The sequence below is a fragment of the Osmerus eperlanus genome, chromosome 1, assembly GCF_963692335.1.
Source record: "Osmerus eperlanus chromosome 1, fOsmEpe2.1, whole genome shotgun sequence".
NCBI lineage: Eukaryota > Metazoa > Chordata > Actinopteri > Osmeriformes > Osmeridae > Osmerus > Osmerus eperlanus.
This window is the reverse complement of record NC_085018.1, coordinates 4337693-4362613: the sequence shown is the minus strand read 5'-3', so window position 1 is coordinate 4362613 and position 24921 is coordinate 4337693. Positions and strand designations below refer to the sequence as shown.

Below are 24921 nucleotides of genomic sequence, written 5' to 3'. Positions count from 1 at the left end.
TAGTGAAACTATAGAGGCTTTTCCGCACCGTCACCAGATTTATTGACAGTAAATGTAAGCTGTTTTCTGACAGGATTTAAGAATCAACAAACAAGCTAAACAATATAATTTCATAAATGTATGGGTTTAAAATAATTTTAACACATTTAGTCGGAACTCATTATTCTGCCAATAGTCTGACCTGCACAAATGAGAACAAAACCATGTACTGTTTTATATTTTGAATTAGATGAAGATGCTGTAAATGTAAGATGTTAGAAATACTGGCTGAGTAGGGCGGCGAGAAGCGCATCTTAGTCAGACTAAACTGTAATTATCTTCTTGGTGGTAGAATAATTTAATAAAGGTTGGTTAGCGCTATTGTCAGTGCGCATTCACGTATCATTGGTGGAGATACAACTGAACCAATCACAAATGTGTGCGCTTTTACGTGCAACAAGCACAGCCGGCAGGAAAGACGTGTTGTACGCCAAGGAAAACCCGTACGTCACGCCGCGTAGCTTTGAAACTGAAGGAGGAAATATTTATTTAAAATCTGACGCAAGGGCGCTAAATCTAAAACAAATTGTAAATAAAATGTAAAAAATAAATAAAAACTATTTTACTGAAGCAGCTGCACATTCAGAAGTTTGTGATACACGCACAAAAGGTTCGAATAAACATTTCGTTCAAAATAATTCTATGTAATGATTTTGCTAATGAATGTTAGCTTGTTAGCTTGCTAGCTATAGCTTGAACGCTACAGTAGCTAGCTACGCACTTGTCTGTTGCTGTTGTTGCTAGCTTGTTATGGAAAAAAACGTCTGGCCACTTAGCATTGCGACTTCTAGCTAGCGTTAGCAAGCACTGTAGCTAGCGACTCGTCAGATAGATTTTAATAGTAATCTAAATAATCTAAATCGTGCTTTTCGAAGGTTCCAAATCCGAACAGCAAAAACGCATGTGACATGAAAAACTGCAATTTGAGATTTGCTAGCCAGCTAAGGTCCGATAACGTTAAGATAAAGTAAGGTAACGTTTACGAGTACCAACAATGACTAGTGATATATCCTATGCCATATTGGCTAGTTAGGGTTATCTAGGCCGCAGCAGCCTCGACCTCTACTAGCCAAAGGACTCATTTTTGCGTCCTGTCTCTTGCAGAATGGCACCGCGCTTGCAGCTAGAGAAGGCAGCCTGGCGCTGGGTCGAATCGGTGAGACCGGAGGACATTAAACGGGAGCACATTGAGCTGGCGTACCGGATCGGTGTACCGGCGTGTAAGAGAGGTACTTGCAGGTATAGCGCTCACACGTTATCACTCTGCAATATTCATCTCCAGCTCTGACAATTTACAAATTCAACTAACATGCCACTATCAGCTAGCTAGAGCTAGCTTACTAAAATGTCCGTTTATGGCTACATCGAGATATGCTAATAGATGTGGCAGACTGTAAATAGTTATTCTATGTCTAAGTGCGTTGCTTTATTGTTATATTTCAGTCACGAACCCCAGATATGTGCAAGATGTAGGAATTGCGTGACCTGACTTTCCTCTTATACAGGCGGAATTGTAAAGGAAACCCTAATTGCCTTGTGGGCATTGGTGAACATGCCTGGTTGGGGGAGATTGATGAAAATACTTTCCACAACATTGATGACCCCAACTCAGAGCGTAGAGATAAGGTATCTTAATTTGCGATGAAAAGGTTCACACTTTAGAACAAACTCACAATCACCTTCCAATTTGAATATTGATGTTTGTCTTGTTTCCTCTCTGTCCATTGTTCTGTCAGAACACCTTTGTGGGACTGACCAACCTAGGTGCCACATGCTACGTCAACACCTTCTTGCAGGTGTGGTTCCACAACCTGGAGCTCCGCAAGACCCTTTATCTTTGTCAGAATGCCCGGGCTGAGGAGCACAACATGGACTCAGGTAAAAGCTCATATATGTAATCAACAAATATTAGAAACGTTCACATTCAAAGAATTTACTGTGTGTTCAATTGCTGTCAGCGGTGGTATTATTGGACAATTATGCGTATTTGCTTAAAGGGGTTCAGTTAAGTGTATTTGTACCTGTAGGTAGGTAGATTTTAGGGGTGGTGGTGGTGGTGGTGGTGGGGGGGGGGTTAATCAATAGCATCATATTTGATGCTTGTCTTCTAACGTGATTGTTTTATCCTAGGTCTGGCCACTAGATACACTTTTGTTTGTAACTGGAAAATGCAGTTTGACATGGATAATCCACCCAAAACGTAACTGTTTTTCAAATACTTGGCATACCATGTCATTTCATTTGATAAAATAATTCTGTTTTTTTCTCAGACTATGAGCCTCAGACTATCTGTGAGCACTTGCAGTACCTGTTTGCACTGCTGCAGAACAGTAACAGAAGGTACATTGACCCCTCGGGGCTGGTCAAAGCACTTGGGTTGGATACAGGACAACAGCAGGTAAATTCTATACTGTAAAGCCAGGCTGTGACAAGATAAGTCTTAGCTTGATCAAAATGAAAGTATTTTTTCTTGTATCTCAACCCATCCTTGCTTTTTTGTGGTTTTCTTCTTTCTTTTACAGGATGCCCAGGAGTTCTCCAAACTCTTCCTATCGCTGCTAGAGGACACCCTGTCCAAACAGAAGAACCCCAGCCTGCAGAACATCATCCAGCAGCAGTTCTGTGGACAGTTCTCCTACGTCACTGTGTAAGATAACTAGATTAGCAGTATTATCTTTGGCCCATCAAATAAAACCCTCCTTGCATCAGACCACTCACTTAATCCAGATAAAGAAGTGTTAACAAATCTAATGTTTTTTATATTGGAGGTGTAAGGATTAAAATGGGTATAAACTTAATTGTTTTGTTGCCTCTAAGATGGAGTCTTTGGGTTGCTCCTGGATAGAGTTCTTGCCATTCGGTTGTTGTTTTCGGTTTTTGTTTACACTTTTGATGTGTCAAAGTGTAGGGGGGTTCTCTCCGTTTATCCGTGACTATGCTAGTTGTAAAAGCGTCTGAGATTAACAGGCATTTATTCCTGTTGTGAAGACAAAAGATTAAAAAATGTCTGAGTCATTATTACTGGACAATCCTGACACTTCATTTGGTTTTCATTAGATTTGACATCAAGCGTGTGAGGGATATTGCTTTTATCCAAGCCAGGCTTTGGCCATCTATGGTCTTGGATCAAGAATAATTGTACACCTCTTTTTTAGAGGTGTACAATAACCACACTAGGCATGCACTACTCCAACGATAAAAATGGGTCAATATCTAATCAAATGAGCACTACTGCTAACAACCATTAGCGTGAAAATGTCCAGTATTAATTACAAATAATTTTCAGAGTTTGTGATATAATGTGCTCAGGTGTAACCAGTGTGGCCGTGCGTCCCCCTTGCCCTCCCGCTTCTACGAGCTGGAGCTCAACATCCAGGGCCACAAGAACCTCACAGAATGCATCACAGAGTTCCTCAAGGTAATGTTGCACCATGACGTCACACAGTTTCCCTAGAAAGCTTATCATTACACTCGAGTTTCCTTAGGTAGGAACCTATTATGATTTCACAGCGTTCCTCAAGGTAATGTTGGAAATAATGCAACGGTCGCATGTGGTGGAAAGTATGTGCGACCAGCTAATTGGAGGGAGAGTCTCTACTCTTCGAAAATAAGGATATAGTTCAAGCACACGGTGAGAGTAGCAAAGTCTTTCTGAGGCTTGAAGGTTAGAGGACAGTGTTTATAGTGAATAAGAAAAAAACAAATAACATACAGCCAACAGATGTTCGTCATCAAATGAAGCAGGTACTACATCATAGACCTGTGACTGTCATCACAATATAGGTTACCGTAGGAACACATATATGAATAAAAAGACAATTCATGAACAGATAATAAGGTAATAGCTGGTCTACTGATTGTGATTAACATACTTGTTATGTATCACGTAGTGTCTACTTAGTTTTAATGGATACGCCGTTACAATTATTTTTCTGAGAAACAAATAAATGTATCATGACATCCATTATGCCTTGTTACCTCATAATCCCCCCCACCCCTCCTTTTAAAATATCTATTTTAAGTGAACCTTAAATCAATGCTCTTCCAAATTGATCCGCACCCATTGTCTGTAGGAGGAGAAGCTGGAAGGGGATAACCGCTACTACTGCGAGAGCTGCCAGAGCAAACAGAATGCCACACGGCGCATCAGACTCCACAGCTTGCCGCGCACCCTCAACCTCCAGCTTATGCGCTTCATCTTCGATAGGTGAGCGGTACAGCTTTAGCATTAGCCACATCCTCTGATCGAAGTTAGTGCTACTTACTTACTGTCCGTGATTGACTCGCCTATACAGGAGACATTTCTTGATAGAAACTCTTTGAGAGGAACAATGTGGTAATTCTAGGCTGAATTGCTGTTGTTATTCCAGACAAACAGGCCACAAGAAGAAGCTCAACACCTTCATTAGTTTCCCTGAGCAGCTGGACATGGGCCCCTTCCTGGAGGGCAAAGGTATCGCCAAGCTCTCAATGGTTCAACCAGCCGTATCAATATGACAGTGGACACTGTTTGGAAGGATCCCATTTTTCCAAAGTTCAGTTTTCAATAAATTGCCGCGTTTGCCCAGAACTACTTTTCAAGGAACTAGAATGTTCATGCAGACATTGTGAGCTGCGTTTCTACAGCAGGAACTTTCCCCAGAAGATTAGGCAAATGAGTCTGCTTATGTATGTACTGTACGCAACTGTCCAGGCAGTCAAATCACTTGCTGATGTCAATATCGGTTGATAGACTCTTCAGTACTCAACCAATCAGATATATTAAACACTGCCACCCCCCCCAAGGTTCCTGTATTTTGGAAGGTACAGTCCGAGGAGCTAGGAAACCAATACCCTAAGCAGTAGGGATGCGTATTGATAAGATTTTAACGATTCCGACAATTCCTGCTTATCGATTCGATTCCTTATTGATTCTCTTATCGATTCTCCCCTCTACAGCCAACTAGGTCTGTGCGTCCTGCACCCCCCCACACACACACTCGTTCTAAACAAATTTCTCAAACTGGCTTTGACTGGCTCTGAAATGAGCTAATACCTACCACCTCTAGGCCTCTTCAGGCCTCTGTTTTCAAAACAAAATCTAGTCGGAGATAGAAACTTTCAGTTTCCTTGTGTTCAAGCTTCTATTACTCAACACCAGTAGGACTTACAGGGGTCCTAACAACAGGGGAAATAACTTCAGTGTCACCTTTCAAAAGAGACCATTTACATGCATGTACTCCAAATGGTTCAACAACAGCTTTCAATGTACTTTGGGTATGTTGTTTAGGCGTTTTCAGACACATTTAACAGGACTATTAAAAGGTTAAACAATTAAAATGCTAAGTTTAATAATGGATTAAAAATCAATATGCTCAGTTTAATAATGTTTGCTGATAACACAAGCCGCCCCGATAACGTGAAATGATCATTAAGATCTATACTAATGGGAGACGAATGCCGGAGCTAAAATGTATGCTTCAAACGACGGGACAGAAGATAACTAGATCGACTACACACAATAAAGGCAAATTGCTTCACACAGTAACAAGTGGTTGTGATCACTTTTGAGCAGTTTAGCTCTACCTTAGATAGTTAGAGATGAAGCGCGAACGTTAGATGCGCTGCATCGAACACATGACGTTCCAGTAACTTCATTCCATGCTGTGTGTTCAAATGCTTCTTCATATTTGTAGTATTTCCTCCCTTCGACGAAATAGACTTTTTACACACGTTACAAGTGGCGTTGTTGTCATTTTGTCGTGTGAAATACAACCAAACTTTAGAACGCTTCTTCCTAGTTGCCATGTTTGCTGCAGTCTGTCTGAATAAACTATAAAAGTTCGCGCATGCGCAACGGCACAGAGAATCGTTAACAGAATCGTTAAGGAATTTTGCTAACGATTCCAAGGAATCGATTCACTGGGAACCGGTTCTAAACAAGAACTGGTTCTCGATACCCATCCCTACTAAGCAGTAATGTATGGTTCTTTCAAAATATTTTACCATGGCCTACTTAGTTTTTACCTTGCAAAAAGTCACAATATAGCAATGACCAATGTGGTAACATATATCACAAGGAAAGTTGGTTAGTCTGTTGTTTGTGTGTGTATGTGTGTGTGTTTTGGCTCCCGTGGGTGGTGTACCCCAGACGAGAAGTGTGTGTACGAGCTGAGCGCCGTGCTAATCCACCGTGGTGTCAGTGCCTACTCAGGCCACTACATCGCACACGCCAGGGACGCCCGCACCAGCGACTGGTACAAGTTCAACGATGAGGAGATCGAGAAAATGGAAGGCAAGAAGCTGCAGCTAGGCATCGAGGAGGACATTGGTGAGGCCACTGTACTCTCTCTCTCCTCACTCTAACTAAATAAAAATCTAACCTTTGTATCTTGCTCTCTACACTCAACATAGTATGAACAAGCAAACAGACAAAGTTTTTACAGAATGTTTATTCCATAAGATTTGAAAATCCAGTCTTGAGTAAAAAAAATAAATACAAACCCCTAATCCTAAACCCTTCTTTAGCGAGTCCAAAAATGTTTTGTAACAATAGGTGTGTTCGACTTCATGCAGCGCCGACAGCCGGCTACAGTTGGCTGACTTGAAGCAGTGAATTCTGGTTAGACTTTTTGTCCGACTTGAGACGGCGCCGAGGCTAGGTCACTGTGACGTATCCATCAAAGTACCGTGAGATCGATTGACGTGTGTTTTGTATTTATTCTGACACCTTCAGTTTCTCCGATGCTCAAATCCGGAACAAACAGTACAATTTAATTAAATATTTGCCTTTATTGACAGAGTGCGATAGCCTACTATTGTTGAAGAAAGGGTTTTAGTCCGCCTCTTCACAAACGGAAAGACTACGTTTAATTGAGTTCTGGTTGTATTATCAGTCTGCAGATTGGAGAAAGAGTTTAGCATAGCCCAATACATAAAATGGCAAATTTCAGTGCACTGGTTTCTAATGCGAAAACAATTAAATTCTCGACCATGCAGTTTGTCAACGATAAAGTACGCAAACAGCGCTTGATCGGCCATGACTGACGTCAACGTAGCAAACCACGAGAATCTGGAATGTCTAACTTTACGGACCTGTTTTTAACTTCTCCCCAACTGCAAGCGGCAACTCTCGCCGGTCGTTTCATGCAGCCGCAGTTTTTCTTATCCATTCTCTCCCCCTTCTCCCTCTCTCTCTTTTTCTCCCCGCTCCCCCAGCCGAGACAGTGAAGACTCAAGCACGCAAGCCCAAGTGCAGCAAAGGCTACCACTGCTCCAGAAACGCCTACATGCTGGTGTACAAGTGTCAGGAGGAGGAAGTCACCGATCCCTCACAGACCATCGTCCAGGTGCCAGGTGAGCAGGGCCTCCTTAAAGGGATAGTTTACCCACATATCCACCTGAAGGGCTTATTTTAGTAGCGGTTGTTATACAGTAGGTTTAGGTCCATGCTTGTGAGCCTTTTATCCACCAATTTATCACAAGGCCGTTTGTTTGACTGTTGCTGACGAACGCTTGTGAATAGAACGTTCAGAGTTGACCGTAACCCCCCAGCAAAGCATGTGTGACGTGACAAGAAAACCCTCTGTCTGTGGTGGCAGCTATTTTGCAGAGGCTGGTGGACCTGGACAACCGTAAGTTTGAGGAGTGGTGCTGTGAGATGGCGGACATGCGGAGGCAGAGCGTGGATAAGGGCAAGGCAAAGCACGAGGAGGTGAAAGAACTCTACGAGCTTTTACCCGCGGACGACGGTTGGTAACCCCCACACCACTCTAATTCCAACACCGGGTTCATGATGACTAATTATTTTTTGTCACAGTCAGCGTGGTGTTTTGTTGTGTGAGAGTAAAAAGAGTTAATGTGGTAACCTTAATGTTGAAAAAGGCTTGTATGGAAACCACTGCAGCGTTCAAAAAAATATTTTAATCACAGGATTTTCCATAAAGAAATGTAAAAAATTATGTTTGATGCAAAACGTTTAAATAAAAGGAATATCCCTTATCACGGAACAAAGAAAAAAATGTACTTCAACGATCACCAGATCAAATGATCATCGTGTTAACTGAATGACGACTGCAACAACACGCCGGTTCCCTCCCTCTCTGCCTCGCAGGTGAGCCGTACGAGTTTGTCCCTCTGGAATGGCTGAAGAAGTGGCTGGACGACTCCACGGCCACCAAGGAGATGGACAACTCGCACTTCCTGTGCTCACATGGCAAGCTCCACCCCGACAAGGTGGGCGAGGCCAAGAGGATCTCGCAGCGCGCCGCCCAAATCCTACACGAGCGCTACGGGGGTGGACCCCGACTTGACCGTAAGAGTTCCAACTGCCATTTTAGTGTAGCCTCCAGACATTCGTGGTCGTTCGAGCTATGAGGAGTTGAACCTGGCATTTGATGGTCAATGACCGGAGCACTCATCCTGCAAATGTCACAACTTGCTTGTGTGTGTGTTCACCCGTGTGTCCAGACACGTCTCTGTGCGAGGAGTGTGTTAGCCAGCGCTGCCGGGTGCTCCGTCTGAAGAACCAGCTCCATGAGGACTACAGGGAGGTTTCCAACCTGGTCAAAAGCAACACCAAGAGGTAGTGTGTGGACATACGCATGCTTGTGTGTGTGTGTGTGTGTGTTTACCAACCCTTCTCTCCTGTGGCTGCAGCGATGTGGGCTACTGGGTGAGCAAGGCGTGCCTGCGTGTCTGGAGGGTGCTGGCGCTGGAGCAGCTGGACGAGGACGAGGAGGAGACCCGACACAGCAACGGCAAGACCAACGGAGAGGGACCGGACATCAGCGCCATGAAAGGTAACCAGGCCCGCAAGGCTATCCCGCCGCTACCGCTAGGTGGATCAACCCACACAGGGTGTCCAAACTGTGCCTTTTTATCTAGAGGTCAAACATCCTGTGATGCCAAGGTCATTCCAATTACAATTTAAGGAGCTGTTGCAGATGTGTCTCCTAACCTGTGTGTGTTTTTTACCCAGAGTATGAACCCGAGCCTCAGGAGGGGGGCGGCGACGAAGAGATGAAGACTTTTAACGAGGACATCCTCTGTTGTCACGGTAACAGCCCCTGAACTGGACCACTGCTGCTCTGAGCTGTAGAGTCGATACAGTATGTAACACTAGCCACCAGTCTGAATCCCAGCACTAACTCAGTGCTGGAGTTCAAGGTATTTGTTTGGTAAAACAAATACCCTAGCTCAAGGATGGCAGACATTATTTTTTTTCAGAAGTTAGATGGATGTCGGCGGGGGGGTTTTGGTGATTAAAATGATGGTTATTTTGCCGTTAATGACTGCTTTCTGGCTGTGCTGTGGGCCCATGCAGGAGGTCTGAGTATCCTGGAGACGGAGCGGCGCCTGGTGACGGCGGAGGTGTGGTCCAAGTTGAGGGCGTACTTCCCCAAGGCACCCCAGTTCACCCAGCAACAGGAGCCATGCCAACAGTGCCTGGTGAGGATTGGCTGGCACAAGCGGAGGGGGATGGAGTGTGTGTGTGTGTGTGTGTGTGTGTGTGTGTGTGTGTGTGTGTGTGTGTGTGTGTGTGTGTGTGTGTGTGTGTGTGTGTGTGTGTGTGTGTGTGTTGATAGATGGCATGGAACTTTTAACGCAACTTGCTTGTGTGTGTGTGTGTGTGCGCGAATGCTCACCAGACATTGGTACTGCTGATGCCACAACAGAAACCATACTCAACCATTTCCTCAGGTTGAACTATCTGATTACTGTATGCATCAAATACAATGGAACATTAGCAAAGTACATAGAAGTTATACAAAACAGGGATTTGTTAAAGTAGGTTTACATGAGTGCACATTGTTGTTATTTGAGTTATTGTTGAAAATGGTAGTGAGCATCTCTTAACGGTTTCCCTCCTTTCTCTCCACACACACACAGAGGCTGGAGCGTGAGGGGAAAGAGAACGAGGCCCTTAACAGGATGATGGCATCGGATCAGAAGAGCTCCTTGCTCAACCTCTTCCAAGAGAAGAACAGGCCCGTGCTGACCAAGTGGCCTCAGGTACCAGCTGAGCGTCCCATCTCCAGGGCCTTCTCACAGCCGGTGTGGAAAACACCCTTAGGGAATAGTTTAGTGGTTTAGGAAGACATGATTGGAATTATCGGTATGAATATCTTTAAGTGAAGTACACTTCTAGTCTGCTGGGAATCTTTGGATTCTGGTGATGTGATGGCAGGTACCAAGACTGGGGCAAACCTAGACTATCTTTGTATGGTTTAATAAGCACAAACAGAATATATTATAGCTGAGGAACAGCCTTCAAAGCACTGAATACCTCTCATCTGTATTTACACAATGAGAAGATCTTAGAGGAGAACTTCCTCCTTGCACAATTCCGCTGTCACACGTATACTAACTGCACACGTTTACCCCAAGTGCTACCTATCTCCTACACATGTAAAGGAACATGTTGAAATGTACAGCCCCTGTTTGTCCAGCATACTCAGGGCTCTATGTCACTGTGTCTGATGCAAACCAGTTTCTGTTTTAGGATACGGACACGCTTTATGTGGTTTCTATGTTCTTTGTGGACGAGTGGAAGAAATTCATAAGGTAAGGTCCTCTCCCTTGCATATTATGCATTCTATACTATTAGAGAGTACTTAAGAGTGTATTGCTTGAGAATATAACATCTGCAAGAAATGGATAAATGTGTCAATTTTTCTGTTTTTCCTTTTCCATTTCTTCTCTGGTTCTGTCTCGCTTTAGGAGGCCTGCAAAGACCACACCAGTGTCCAGTGTGGGGAACAGCCTGCTGCTTTGTCCTCATGGGGGGTTCATGTTTACCTACGACTCCATGTTGAAAGGAGACGCCCAGCAGTGAGTGCCTCCTGTCTCATGTCCAGTCCTTGAACAGGAATAAAAGTGATCACATCTGTAACAAAAAGCAAGTCACAAGGCAAGACTTCATTTCAAATAAGCACAATTAAAAATAAGTACTACAATAAAGATATATTGTCAGCCACCAAATCAAACTAAGACCTATTCTCTTGTATATCAGCGGTACTTGCAAAGTTGCCTGGCTAGCAAGACAAACTACAAATGTAGGCTGTATGTCATCTTAGTATTTGCTAGTTATACCAAACATTATAGGCATTACCACAGTAAAATAATCCAACTTTAAACAAACAAATGTGTGTGACCTTTATAGTCCTCAATAGATGCTAAGAACTTAAGTGTAGGAAATAATAGTCAATGAGATGGAAGCATGTAGTTTATTAAATTCTACTCAGTTCACTGTGCTTCAAATATAATTTATTCATAAAAATTCAACTAAATTAAAGTTTACTGTTTCATACCTTGCTGATTGAGTCATTTTCCTAATACTTAACAACCTGTCTCTTTCATATATTGGAATTGTTGATTTACACAAGTCTTGTAGAATATTTGTAGTGAAGGAGAGAGGAAGGCCGGCGACGGACGCTCTCATGTTGTGTGCGGCTCTCTCTGCACAGTATAGCTCTTCTCTGGCCCAGCGAGTGGGAGGTGATCGGCAGACTCTTCCTGGTAGACCAGCCAATCTCCATCTGCCGCCTCAGCCAAACCACGCCCACTGGCCCCACTGTGGAGTACACCACTCAGCCTGGTAAAGGGGGTATGGGAGTGGGATGTACGTTGTGTGTGGAGGTATACAACGTGTCACTTTTTAACCCCCGCTTTTGTATCCACGTGTGCCGACGTACAGAGCTGTGTAGGGAGTGCAGAGACGGCTTCATCTTCCAGCAGCAGAGAGACCTGAGGGAGTATGCCCAGGCCACCGTCTATGTCCGCAAGGTCGTCGATGACAAGAGGGTAAGACTCTCTCTTTCTCAGTGTGCGATCTCACACTCCTGCGTTGTCCCGCCGCCAGCCTGTTAGTTCGCAGTCATTCAGGATAACAGCAGTAAACACCTGTGTTTAGATGATAAAGGACACGGCTCCTGAGATGAATGTGAGCGGATCTGAGGCAGAGGAGGAGAGGGAGGAGCCCACCAAAGTAGACGGAGAAAGGGACCCAGACTTCAGCCAGGTAAGAGGTCTTTACTAGACGAAAGACCCTGCCATGCGCCGCTCTCGCTTCCCGCTCACGTGACCACGTCTCGTCCAGTCAGAAGACGGGGCCAAGCGTCTGAAACTGAGCGATGACGTCGCAGCCGGAGCCTCCCCAAGCCCCGCCCCTCCAGCCCTCTCCAGCACCAGCAAGGCAGGCAGCATCAGGCGGAGCACGCGTCACAGGAAATTGCGGGGGGAGAAAGCTCTTATTGTCTCAGCCAATCAGACACTCAAGGAGCTGAAGATACAGGTAGGGACTCAATATCTGTCCAAATCTTGTCCCTCACTGGGAGGAAACAATATAACAAGATCCGTGTGCCAAGGTTGAGGACCGTTTATGATTCTTATTATATTATAGTAACTTAAACAAATAGTTTATAAAATACTCGTATGTGTTAGGTATGTCTTGTCCCTCTAATCTCTATGAAGACATGGGGCTGGAGCTGGCAGGATTAGCCAAATTTAGCTTCTAATCTACATTGATGATTGTCATGATATGATGACTTATGAGAACTTGGTTGTTGGAAGTGACGAGTTCCATGAGTCCTCACGCATTTACAGCTTCTCCCATGAAATCCGAGCTTTCGCATTGTGATGATGTCGTTGTCTCAACCTTGATATATGTGTGGCGGTCTGCAGAAACCCGTCGGATGTCGCGGCCGCTCATTTTTTGGCTATAAGCCATAAAAGATCGAAAATCTTTTTCTGTCCAAATTGAGATTTTTGATGTTTTGTATAGTTAACACCCTACACTTCATTGTAATGTACAAAAAATATATGATTACTTATGAAAAACAGTTACTTTCAACGGTTTTTGGACATGTCAGCTAGCAAGATTTTCAAGCCATGTCAAATCAAATGCTCAGTTTGCCTGCTCTTTTGAGTGCTGCAGCAGCCCATAACAACTGATCAATTAAGTCATGCTGTTAAACTTAAAAATAACTTGCTGAGAAGTTATTAATGTAGCCTATAGTTAAACTGACATTTACATTCTCAACGTGATTACAAACAAAAGGATTTCCTTTCCATATTCGCCACAGTAAAATATAATGAAACGGAGTGGAATCTTTGAATGCAGTTTTCTCCCTTATCACTTTTTGACACAAGTCAACTTTAAAATGATGTAACTTCAGTTGTGATAAAGATATCTGAGTGATTTTGTATTCAGGGGAGTTTGTAGTTTCCAAATATGTATAATACACAGAAAGTCAAATTTTCACCATGTAAAGGGTTTCCCCAGACCGCCACACATATTCAACTTAGTGCACTCATAGCCTTCATATATTCCAGTAACCAGCAAAGGGTCTAGTACTCCTATTATCATGATCTTTTAAAAAAAAAATTACAGTAAAGCTATACATGGTCATGATCATATCTTAATGTAACTACCTCAACCTGAAAAATCACTACTCCTGTATATAGAGAGTAGAGTAGAGTAGTACTTAATTGATTCCAGGAAGAAAATATTGCCCATACAGGGGAAGGAAAAGGGGTTCATGCTTTTAATGTTTGAGTGGAAGTCCCCTCAATGACCAAACTGTGTACCTCCACAAGAACTTTTCTGCACCATCTGCTGTTGCCCCTCAGATCATGCACGCCTTCTCGGTGGCTCCGTTCGACCAGAACCTATCCATCGACGGGCGGTGTCTAACAGATGATTCGGCCACGCTGGGAAGTCTAGGCGTCATCCCAGATAGCATCATCTGCCTTAAGGTAAACACCCGCCATCTTTAGAAGCATGCAACTGAATCATCCTCAAACTTTTATTTTGTTATTTTTGTCTCTATCTTACTTTCATTGGATGATATATTTGCAGGCCGATGAACCCATAGCAGATTATGCAGCAATGGACGATGTTTATCAGGGTACGTGCTCATTCATATTCTGATGAACATGTTACTCCAGTTTATCGTTGGTTTGTAGTTGTAGTTCAACTACAAACTACAAGTAATTGAGAAATGTAGCATGCACAACACTTCAACAATAATCAATTGAGGGTTTTTTCCCCCAGTTGGTATGCCTGAAGAAGGATTTAAAGGTAAGCACAGCTCATTAAATTCCTGTTGTCACATAGGAACACTACTTTGGTATGTAGACAACTTTGGCTTGAATTGAAATAGTTTTCTATCTAACCACTATTGTCTTGTATGTCTTTTTAGGCACTGGGCTTCTTGGACACTGAGAAAAACACTGCTGAAGATGCCCTTGATAGACTAAAGTCAGAAGAAAATCTAAAGCTTGAATTTGTCAAGTGTCCATACTTGGATTTAAGTGCTTTAATTTGGTTCTGTTTTTTGTTTGTTTTGTTCTTTTTTAAACTGTGACTATGTTGCAAACCTTTTTCGTATACCTGTGTTCAAAATTATTGCTGGCTTTTAATATTTAAAGACGCTTATGCATTCTCTGAGACTGTGTTTGTGCTCTTACCCCGGACTGTGATTGGGTGTAGAAAGTTCAGTAACATTTTCCAGTGCTCTCCAATGCCATTTGTAGCAGAGGCTTTGCATCCTTCATTGTAGGATGCAAAGTTACCCTGAAAGTTACCCTTCCAAGAAACATCTTTACGTTTGATAGAAGCCTGTGGTGTCACTGCAATTTTCTTCACACACATTTAAAGAATGCATGAGCAACTGTTAAATATTGGAATCATAACTATTTGGTGGATAAACGTGAATTACCTCAACAATAAATAAAATATGATAACCCCCTATGAAATTTAGAAGAGATAGCAATGATATCTGTATATTTCTTAAAAACATTTTGAAGTTAGATAAGGTTTGTGCTGCAGCCAGAGCAAGAAAGCAGGCATTGGTGTGAATTGTTTTTTTTCTCTTTTATTTCATATTGGGCAATAAAGTAATTGTTTCTTCTATTTTACAGCAGTTTTTCCATAAAATTATTATGAAATAGAGGTTATTGTTACTGTCACTGGAGAACAGCGCTTATCACTTGCAGAGTGCAATAGAGAACAGTTATCTCTGTTTATTCAGCGGGTTACAAGCTTGTTAAGTAAATTGGTGTTTTTCGTCAAGCGTATACTCTTGTATCGGTCTTTTGTCTTTGGCCAGACAGGCTGCCTGTAGGCATGCGCAGTTGGTAGGTTTTCTGACGTGAAAGTCGCCATAGAATCGCCATTTTCAAAACGCCGAAGCTTTATTGCGCTGTGAAAACACAGTTTGTCGTTTGAGTTTAAATAAAGAGACGGATAATTTGAATTACGTTAAAGGTAAAGAAAGCGATGCTTGCATGTGGAACTGCAGTGCAGAATTTCAGTGAAATATGGTCTCTCACGAACACTTCAATTACCTTATTCTTTGAGGTTAGCTCCTGTGCTAGTTTGTCAGATAATGTTGGAAAAGGTTAGCAAGGTATGTCATCGTCAGTAGCTACCTGCATTTACTTGGTTTGCCAACCAGCTATTAGTCATTGTAAATTCCCATTTTCCCCTTTCGACCAAAAGCGACGCTTGATATGCTATAAGATTCTATTGAACAAGTCTCTTCACTCTGATTTATCACACCTAAATTACGCTAAAGAGGTTCCAGAGTTCATAGTCCAGGGGGTCCAGAAATGTATTCACCGAGCCTCGGAATGCAACACTTGGCTCATTGTCTCGGTGCAAGCTTGACGACCTTTGTCATAGACATACCACATATACAAAACTCACTTTGCGTTGTCTTATTCATTTCCCCTCTCAGACGGCTTACAGAGAGCCATGGAACTTCCTAACTACAGCAGACAGCTGATGCAGCAGTTGCTCTCCCTGAGGAAAGAGGGACAGTTTTGTGACTGCACCATCATGGTGGGAGACAACCCCCACCAAGCCCACAAACTGGTCCTGGCTGCTGCCAGTCTACTCTTCAGGTTCCTATGAGCTGTTTGACAAAGGAATTAAAAGTTTGCATTTGTGTTGATAATTGGCAATTTAAAAACAACCCAACCCTGCTTTGTACATGCACAGGTTACTGTTTTTTGTAAATGCTAAAACAAGTAATTTAGTGCAACAGATTGATAATTCACCAAAGGTGTTTTATTCCCGCATTTGAACAGAACACCTGAACAGCCTAACCCTCTAGAACAAACACCTTCACTTTCCTTCTTATAGGTCTCTATTGGAGGGCTCTGACAGCATTTCCATAGACACAACTGTGGTCTCGACCCAGGAGTTCTCCTGCCTCCTGGACATGGTGTACACTGGAAAACTGCCGCCAGGAAAACACAACTTCACCCGCATCATCGCAGCCGCAGACAGCCTGCAGATGTTTGATGTAGCGGTGGGCTGCAAGAACATCCTCACCAGTCTGATGAAGCGGTCAACTACCACCTCACCCTCAACCACGTCTGTCACCATCCAGCCACAAGCTACGAATCTCCAGAGCCAGGGAGCTGAGATGATAACCTCTTCTAAAAAAGTTGCCCCTTCCCTAGCTAAGGATGAGGCCACGGTTGGCCCCTCTGGAGCTCAGGTGAAAAGGGAGCAGGAGAAAGTGGAGGAAGGTGGGGCTTCAGTCGGGGGAGTAGATAAGGACCCTCAGGAGGTGGCCAAGAAAGAAAATGATGTATCCGCTTGTAAAAGACCTCGACTACAACTCCCAGAATGCACAGGTAGGTTTCAATAATTTAAGAAATCCATTCAAACTAGCAGTCAAATATTTTATTCTGATGCTTACGCTACACAAATCAAAATAATGTACACATTCAAAAAAGAAGATTGCATCTTACACTTCGTTATGACTCGCAGGATCTGACGAGTCAAATGCCCAGAGCAGCGTATCTCCAGTTGGGGAGACCAGTTTGAGTGAGTCTGTAGAGGAGAAGGTCAAGCCGAGTGTGTCGGCAGGGGATGGGAATGGATCCAGCATATTTCTGGAGCGCAACTTTGAGCTGATGGAGCTTCTCACTGAGCTGCCTTCCATCGCTGGGCTACTGAACCAGGCAGCCAGGACCTGTCTGGGGGAGGACGAGAGAGAAGTACGGACAGACACCTACATGGGACGACACGTGTGTTGTCTCCATACATATACATAGATTTGGCATTGTTGATTCTTCTTTGTTCTTGTTGGTATCTTGCTGGCCAAAGCCCCAAGCACAAATCCTCTAATTGTGCTAATATAATGCCATTACTGCTACTGTATTTTGTATGGTTTACAGGTAGTGTGTAAGTGCTGTGAGATTGGAGACCCGGGCCTGACTGTACAGATGCTGATGGGGCAGGTCAAAGAGGGGGCTGTGAGTGAGGAGGGCCTGGAGTCCCTGCTCTACACCGTCCAGGAGATAGCCCCCACTCCTTCCCTCCGACTGAGCCAGCTGCTGGAGTGGAGAGCTGGCGCACTGGACGCTGGAGGTAATGTATCATCCAGGGTATTTTTGGGTGTGTTTTGTATGCTTTCACGTACAGTACAGTGTTGGTCATCCATCCATTCACAGTGATAAAAAAAAATAAAAAATCTAATAAACAGTGACAGTGTCACCTGGACAACCACAATTCTTAAGATGAGGCTGTGGGAGCAGTTATTTAATAAATCTTAGATTAAATAAAGAGTAAAAAAATATTTAAAATAAAATTGAGGAACAGTGCAATTAGTAGTGCAGTCGCAGGTGCAAAAAAGACTAAAACAAAAAACATTTGGTTATAATGTCCAAATGACTTAGTAAAGTGAGTCAAGTGGCCTGGACGTGGAGGCCACGCTGAACTGCCGGTTCTGTGTTCTGCTCTAACCATGTCTACCTTTTCAACAAATGATTCATCTGGAATTCAATCTTGCTGGCGGGGCCTCCCAGGCTCAGAGGCGGGATCACAGGAGACCCAACCCTGTTCCTCCAGCCCTGCAGACGATCACACCATCGAGGAAGAGGAAGGCAAGGAGAACAAAGCAGAAGACAGTGTTGACGAGAGAGACCATGGGGAACCGGCAGATGACGAGGATGACGGAGTGAGGAAAACCAAGGCCAAAGCCGCCTCCTCCCAGCCCTACTCCTGTCGCTGGTGCTCCAAGGCCTTCGCCTACAAGTGTCGTCTGTCGGCCCACACCAAGAGCTGCTCCCTGAACCAGGAGGCCAAACAGCGATGCCCGCGCTGCCCAGAGGTGCTGCCCACTGTGCGGGCACTGCAGCGCCACAGCGCCCACGCTCACCCCGAGGCCGCCCGTGCCAAGAGGAAGGTGGTGTGTGACCTGTGTGGCAGGACCTTCGCCCACCCCTCAGGTGAGATGTCAGTGAGCTTCACTAATGCAGTGCTTGGACTGAAAGCGCTTTGTGTATGTGCTGCCCAATGAATGTGGAACTATTCATTATTAAAAGTCCCTTGTCCTAAATAAATACTCCCATGTCCAGTGACTGCTGTTCTGTTTTTTCTTTTTGTTTTAGGCATGCTTTACCACAAGCGCACAGAACACTTTGAGGAGAAGCCGTTTGCGTGCGAGGAGTGCGGGGCCAAGTTTGCCGCCAACTCCTCTCTGAAGAACCATATGCGTCTGCACACGGGGGAGAAACCCTACCACTGCAAACACTGCGACATGAGCTTCAGTGTGGCCGCAGCACTAGCGTACCACACCAAGAAGAAGCACTCCGAAGGTTCAGCTCTCTCACGACACACATTTACACGCCCGCATTATACACATACTTTCACACTAATGCCGAACTACATCATGCACACACACAATACACGAAACCAGCTGCCCAAAAAGCTATTTGTGTGCCCTGATGTGTGTGTGTTTGTAGGTAAGATGTATTCGTGTCAGTACTGTGAGGCTGTCTTTGCCCAGTCTATTGAGCTAACGCGTCATGTGCGAACACACACTGGAGACAAACCGTACGTGTGCCGCGAGTGTGGTAAAGGCTTCAGTCAGGCCAACGGGCTCTCTGTCCACCTGCAGACCTTCCACAGTGAGTCCCACATACACCCACACCCTCACACTGGAGACAGCTGAACGTTTTGTGTCTTTCACCTGCTCTGAGTTTTCTTTGATGTCTTAGATAAAACACAACAGACATATTTAACCAAAGCACACAGTGCATATAGCAAGTACAGCAAATAGAAGTGCATCATTCTAACAGTATATAGTGACTAGTGCCTAGGAACGGTCTATATTTTACAAGATATTGCTGTTGCACTATCATCTCAACTACAATACCGCATGATTCCGTAGACTCAACGGACAATAATATCTCGAGTCAGTTTTACAAGACATATAACTTGCACATGACATTTCATTTCACTATTACCTCGTGAAGTAATGTACAGGTTAGTGCTGCGCAAGCTGACCTTTAGGTCAAGTGATTAGTCCAGGTGGAGTTTCTGTTTTTTCATTTGTGACACTGATGTGTCTTGTTTGGTTCTTCTGACGCTTCTGTCCTCTTGTTTGTTTTTCACTTATGTTCTCTCTCTCACTCAAACTTGATTACTCTTCCTTGTGCACTCTCTCTTTTTTGTTCTAACACTCTTGTCACTCTTCCATTGTCATCCCTCCATCTCTTCCTCCTTCCTTCCCTCGCCAACTAACCTCTCCATCTACCCTCTCACCCTTCTTTTTTTCCACCCTCTCATTCCATCCCTTTTTCCATTTCTCACCCTCTCTCCCTCCCACCCTCTCCCTTCCTCCAACTCAGACATCACAGAGCCCCATGACTGTCAGAAGTGTCGTCTGAGCTTCCCCTCTCTGGAGGATCACAGGAAGCACATCCAGGAGAGCCACCCTAAGGAGTTCCACCAGTGTCTCCTCTGCCAGAAGACATTCAGTAGCGCCGCCCTGCTGGACAAACACAAGGCCAGCCACACGGGCAGCAAACCTTTCAGCTGCAAAATCTGCCAGAAGTCCTACCAGGTAAGGGTACGATTTTTCCATTCTTCATTTTATTTATCATGTTTTGTGTGACCAAACCCACACACTGATCCCTCCGTTCTCTCTCATCACAGCAACTGTCAGGCCTGTGGTACCACAACAGGACCACTCACCCGGAGGTGTTTGCGGGTCAGAGCCACAAGCAGCTGAAGACGCTGGTCCAGTGCAGCACCTGCCCCCGCTTCTTCCCCAGCCCGGGCAGCCTGGCCAAACATACGAGGGCCGATCACCCAGGTGAGGCCAACCACACCCCCACACAACCCCAGGAAAGGCTGTTTACAAGTTCAACAAACAAACTAGCCTAGTTCTTCAGTTTGAAAAACTGCACTTGAGCACAAAATGTCAGTATGTTGTGATGAAATTCATTCGGCCCATTTGAAGTATAGAGCTCCGGGAGTTGACGTCACGCAATCCCAGCATGCACCGGTCATCGCCATTTTGGTAGTAAAGTGGAGAGCCAAGTGGAGCGCCAGAGTGTACATACATATATACTTACATACATATTATACATAGTTTAATTTGCTGCCTATTTCAGTAAACGTTGATTTAACATGGTGGATAGCTGCTGTGCGCCGGGATGCCTGAACCATCGGGGAAAAGATAAAGGGAGAGACATTTCATAGGATTCCTAAGATCCAGAGAGAAGAACCCCATAATTCCTGACAACCACCCATGGCTTCAACTGAAGATCATTCAGTCTCTTGGAATGACTTATCTGTAATAAATGTTATGGCATTTTTGTGATGAAAAGTGCACTGATATAATGAACGTTAGCCAAAGTTAGTAGCTAACCGTTGACGAACGTTACAGACTAGCTAACACTAGCTAGCTATAGAAGTTATAAAACTGACTGCATTAGCTAACGTTACACATAGCAATTTGTAGCCGGTAGACTTCAAAGCTGAATATTCATCACTAATCCCGCTGATTGCGTCCATTTATATCCCTCCAGGCTTTTGTAGGCTTTCAAAGATTCTCCAGAGTAGGACGAATGAAAGTTGATAGAGAGTTGTAAATATCTGGATACAGAAGGTCATGGAAGCCTTCCGTTTCACTCGTAAAGGTGGTAAAAATAACTCTGGGAGCATTATATGGATCACTAATGTTTAATCGATCAAGTTTTGCTTTATAGTTGCCTATGTCTTTTGAATTAAAGTGCACAGTGAACTCGGACAGCTTGAAATGGCGCCGTTCATTTTTGCCACTCTTTCCTGCCAAAATGGCGACATAAACAGTAAAGTCACGTGACGTCCGGAGCTCTATTTGTTTTGTCTTTCGGAGGAAAATTCAAAACAGAACTTTCAGTGTGAAATGTTTTTAGTTTTAAGATCATTTAGATAATAAAATCCTGTCAAAAATACTTATGCATTTCAAAAGGCATGACTGAAGCTGACGGGCTGGTGATTGGATGTGACTTATCTTCAGGTGAGGGTTGGAATGTCCTATTGATATCACAAGTCTTTGACAATTTTAATATTAATCATGTGTTGGATATACATTAATTAGTGCTGTCAGTTAAACGCGTTATTAACGGCGTTAACGCAAACCCATTTTAACGGTGTGAAGTTTTTTTCACATGCTGCAAAAAAAAAAAACTACAACACCACACCGTATCTAGCTAGACCGGAAACAAAACAACAGTCACGCCGCACACACTTGTTTGGGCTTACAAGCCGGCTAAAGAGTGGCTAACGTTGGCTAACGAGCGCGAGACGCCGAAATGGATGCCAATAAGATTCTGAATGCAAAGGTTACTTTTTAAAAGTTGCCAAATGGTTCCATTGACAAGACCAAATTAATCTGTGTGTTTTGTCGTTGTGAACTGAGCTATCATCGCAGCACATCCAGTCTGAAATACCACTTGATGGCCAAGCACACAGCTGATGCGAATTCTCCGCCCCCTTGTCAAAGCTAGGCAATGTTGTTAAAAAAATAAATAATAATTTGCACTAACTAAGCAATCCAATCCACTTTTCCATGTTGATAAGAGCATTAAAATGAGAAAAAATAATGTGACAAAAAGAAATTAAGGGACATTTAGAATAGATAAGGTGGGAGTCAGGTGGCTGAGCGGTTAGGAAATCGGGCTAGTAATCAGAAGGTTGCCAGTTCGATTCTCGGCTGTGAAAAATGACGATGTGTCCTTGGGCAAGGCACTTCACCCTACTTGCTTCGGGGGGAATGTCCCTGTACTTACTGTAAATCGCTCTGGATAAGAGCGTCTGCTAAATGACTAAATGTAAATGTAGATAAAAATGGCGATTAATTGCGATTAATCACGAGTTAACTGACATTAATGCGATTAATCGAGAATAAATATTTTAATCGTTTGGCAGCACTAACATTAATAGATAGTTTGTCCATTAAAACATTTAACATGCATGTTAAATACTAATCCTTAATCTAAGCTTATCCTATGTGATGACAAAAAAAAAACATAGGCTCATCATATTGTATCAACAATTTGTATTAACACATGATATTGATAAATATACTCGTATATAAACCTTGAACATCCTTTTGATTTATTGTGAATCTGTGTCTCTACATATAATTCACCCGACGTGTTCCTTCTCCAGACTCCAGCGCGGTGAAGTGCCCGTACTGCCCTGCATTGTTCCCCAGCGAGGAGGAGATGCAGGAGCACGCCAGCAGTGAACACTTCAGCCAGGAGGGGGCAGCATTCGGCTGCTCTCTGTGCCCTCTGGTGTGCCCCTCTCAGCTGCAGCTCCAGGAGCACTTCCTCTCCTGCCACATAGGGGCGCTACAGGACGGAGAAGAGGAGGCCTCCACATCCCAGACAGTAAAGCTTCTCAAGTTTTTTCTTAGCAATGTATCGCCTACTTTGGAAACAGTGTAAGATTATGGAATGATTTCCAATGAGAGGAAACATTTAGGGATGGACACATTGTAAATAATGGCCTTGGAGTCTTTAGACAGAAAAGGTACATGACCCTAGATTTAGAAAATGTTCTTACTATGAATACTAATGTGATGCATTCATTTAGCAGACACTTCTGTCCAAAGTGACATACAGTACATGGGAGAATTTGAGCCTGTGACCTTTTGGTCTGCAGTCCAGTGGTTTAACCCTTGTGTTATCTTCGGGTCATTCTGACCCATCAGTCATTGTGACCCACCGTCGTATTGCGACAAATTTACCTCATACAAAAACAAAGTGAAGCATTTTCTTTTAACTGTCGGGCTGTCTCAGACCCCCCACATTGGAATGGTTAAAAGAAAATTATTTGTATTTGTTTTTGTATTGGGTAAAATTGGGTAAACACAACGATGGTTCGTTATGAACCTTTGGGTCATGTGACCCGAAGGCAGCACGAGGGTTAAGCACTGAGCCATGCCCTTCATTGCTCCCTATACTAAAAATGTATAATTTGTCTCCATAATCATTCAGACAAAAGAGCGGGAAGATGATACTGAGCAGCAGGTGATCTCTTTAGACCAATCCCAGATGGGCGGGTCCCAGCAGCAGGTGTACGTTGCCCTGGGAGACGGGGACGGTGGCGAGACCCAAACAGAGGTGCTGGCTGTCAATGTGGAGGACCTGCTCAATGGAACAGTCACTTTCATCTGCAGGGATGGCCAGTGACCCTTGAACTTTGACCCTAACCTCTGACTGAACAGTGTTTGTCGTCAGAGACACGTGCCCCATCACAATCCTCATGGGAGAGTTCCTTCCTTGAGATCACCACAGATATCATGAATGGATCGGTGGAATCCTGCTTGAATACACAGCTTTTACCAAGCCACTGATACCTCTTTGGTTATTTTCCTAAGGAAATATAAACCAATCTGAGAACATTTGACCACTGACAGTTGCTATTACAAGAATAACCTCCTTCAATCTTTCAGACAGCATTGTACAGTATTTATGAAGCTATGGTATTATGTGAGAGTGAAGCATGTGTGTCTAATAAGCTTGATGATATTTCTAAAACACTGCTGGGTGCTGTACCAGTTAGCATCCTAAATTTGGATTTTGGAAGATACAGCAATAATTCACTGTGTAAAGCATATTGCGACCCACTGATCTGCTGAAATCTACTTTGATCAAATTATCGTATTTTCAGATGATAGTCATGTTATTAGAGTCCCCAAATCAAAATGTACAACCACACAGCTACTATGACTTTATTGAAATATTAATTTTAACTGACTCACTTCACCATATATCCTGCCCACAACTGGCTGATCTCCCCTCCTAAATACTCAGCTTGTCAAATCATGAAAAAGTTTATAGATTCAGCCCTGAGTAGAACCAAACTGAAGGATATGCATGATTAAACATAAATAATACATTATACTGATTATCCTTGCAGGTCAAGTATAGCCAGGTTAGCCACATTTGTATGAATCAGTCCACAAATAAACTGCAGTAGTTCATATGAGGACAAATGCAAACATACCAAAAGAAACTGGTCTTGATATGTCTTCCATCCCATCAGCAACTTTGTCAAAGGTACATGTCCATAGATATACACTTTGTGTGCAATTTGAAAGCAATGCCATATTTAGATATTTGACCGATAACAGAAGGGATTATGAATCCAAAAATGTGTAAATCCTAACAATGACAGTTATTGAATGATTGAAATATCCCGCTTTCTAAAATAACTACCACAGGCATGATCGACAAAGACAAGATTTCATTGGAAACCTCTTAATAAAATGTTGGTGTTTTGACCTTACTTTCCTTTTACAACCATGGATAATTAGTGGCCCCTTTAAGGAACAACATGTATTAACCGTTGGGCTGTCTCAGACCCCCCACATTGCGAAGGTTAAAAGAAAATGCTATTTATTTGTTTTTGTATTGGGTAAAATTGGGTAAACACAACGATGGTTCGTTGTGAACCTTTGGGTCATGTGACCCGAAGGCAGCACAAGGGTTAAGGTATTTGTGTTAAACATTTTGGGAATAGACGCTGGCAAAGTGATCTTCATGACCACATGTCACTTTGAGACAGCAAGGGGTGATAGAAAGAACAAATAAGAAAAA

At 43.5% G+C, this 24921-nt stretch overlaps 2 protein-coding genes across 9 annotated transcripts; both read left to right on the top strand.

Annotated features, from left to right (window-relative positions):
* The first annotated feature begins 485 nt into the window (after positions 1-485).
* Positions 486-14935, top strand: usp48 (ubiquitin specific peptidase 48). 5 transcript variants are annotated; one of them, XM_062452804.1, is made up of 28 exons: positions 486-649; positions 1144-1278; positions 1545-1665; positions 1776-1917; positions 2310-2437; positions 2562-2686; positions 3349-3457; positions 4113-4246; positions 4410-4492; positions 6170-6349; positions 7237-7374; positions 7620-7769; positions 8132-8332; positions 8488-8602; positions 8677-8819; positions 8999-9076; positions 9344-9468; positions 9910-10032; positions 10523-10584; positions 10741-10851; positions 11487-11617; positions 11717-11823; positions 11933-12040; positions 12119-12313; positions 13651-13776; positions 13880-13928; positions 14075-14101; positions 14223-14935. In XM_062452804.1, exons 2-28 carry the CDS (start codon positions 1145-1147, stop codon positions 14243-14245), a joined length of 3168 nt encoding a protein of 1055 aa, XP_062308788.1. In that variant the 5' UTR covers positions 486-649; position 1144; the 3' UTR covers positions 14246-14935. The 5 variants fall into 5 exon arrangements, 3 of the variants coding, with proteins under 3 accessions (XP_062308788.1, XP_062308708.1, XP_062308870.1); XM_062452724.1 differs by lacking the exon at positions 486-649 and adding an exon at positions 811-1006; XM_062452886.1 differs by lacking the exon at positions 486-649 and adding an exon at positions 991-1011.
* A 150-nt stretch (positions 14936-15085) lies between these two features.
* On the top strand, positions 15086-24815 carry zbtb40 (zinc finger and BTB domain containing 40). 4 transcript variants are annotated; one of them, XM_062452976.1, is made up of 13 exons: positions 15086-15289; positions 15762-15927; positions 16169-16668; positions 16805-17034; positions 17215-17407; positions 17845-18267; positions 18430-18636; positions 18784-18948; positions 19672-19886; positions 19979-20138; positions 21282-21329; positions 22484-22707; positions 23317-24815. In XM_062452976.1, exons 2-13 carry the CDS (start codon positions 15779-15781, stop codon positions 23509-23511), a joined length of 2709 nt encoding a protein of 902 aa, XP_062308960.1. In that variant the 5' UTR covers positions 15086-15289; positions 15762-15778; the 3' UTR covers positions 23512-24815. The 4 variants fall into 4 exon arrangements, with proteins under 4 accessions (XP_062308960.1, XP_062308999.1, XP_062308957.1 ...); XM_062453015.1 differs by having other exon boundaries at positions 15086-15382; XM_062452973.1 differs by having other exon boundaries at positions 15086-15431.
* Positions 24816-24921: the final 106 nt, after the last annotated feature.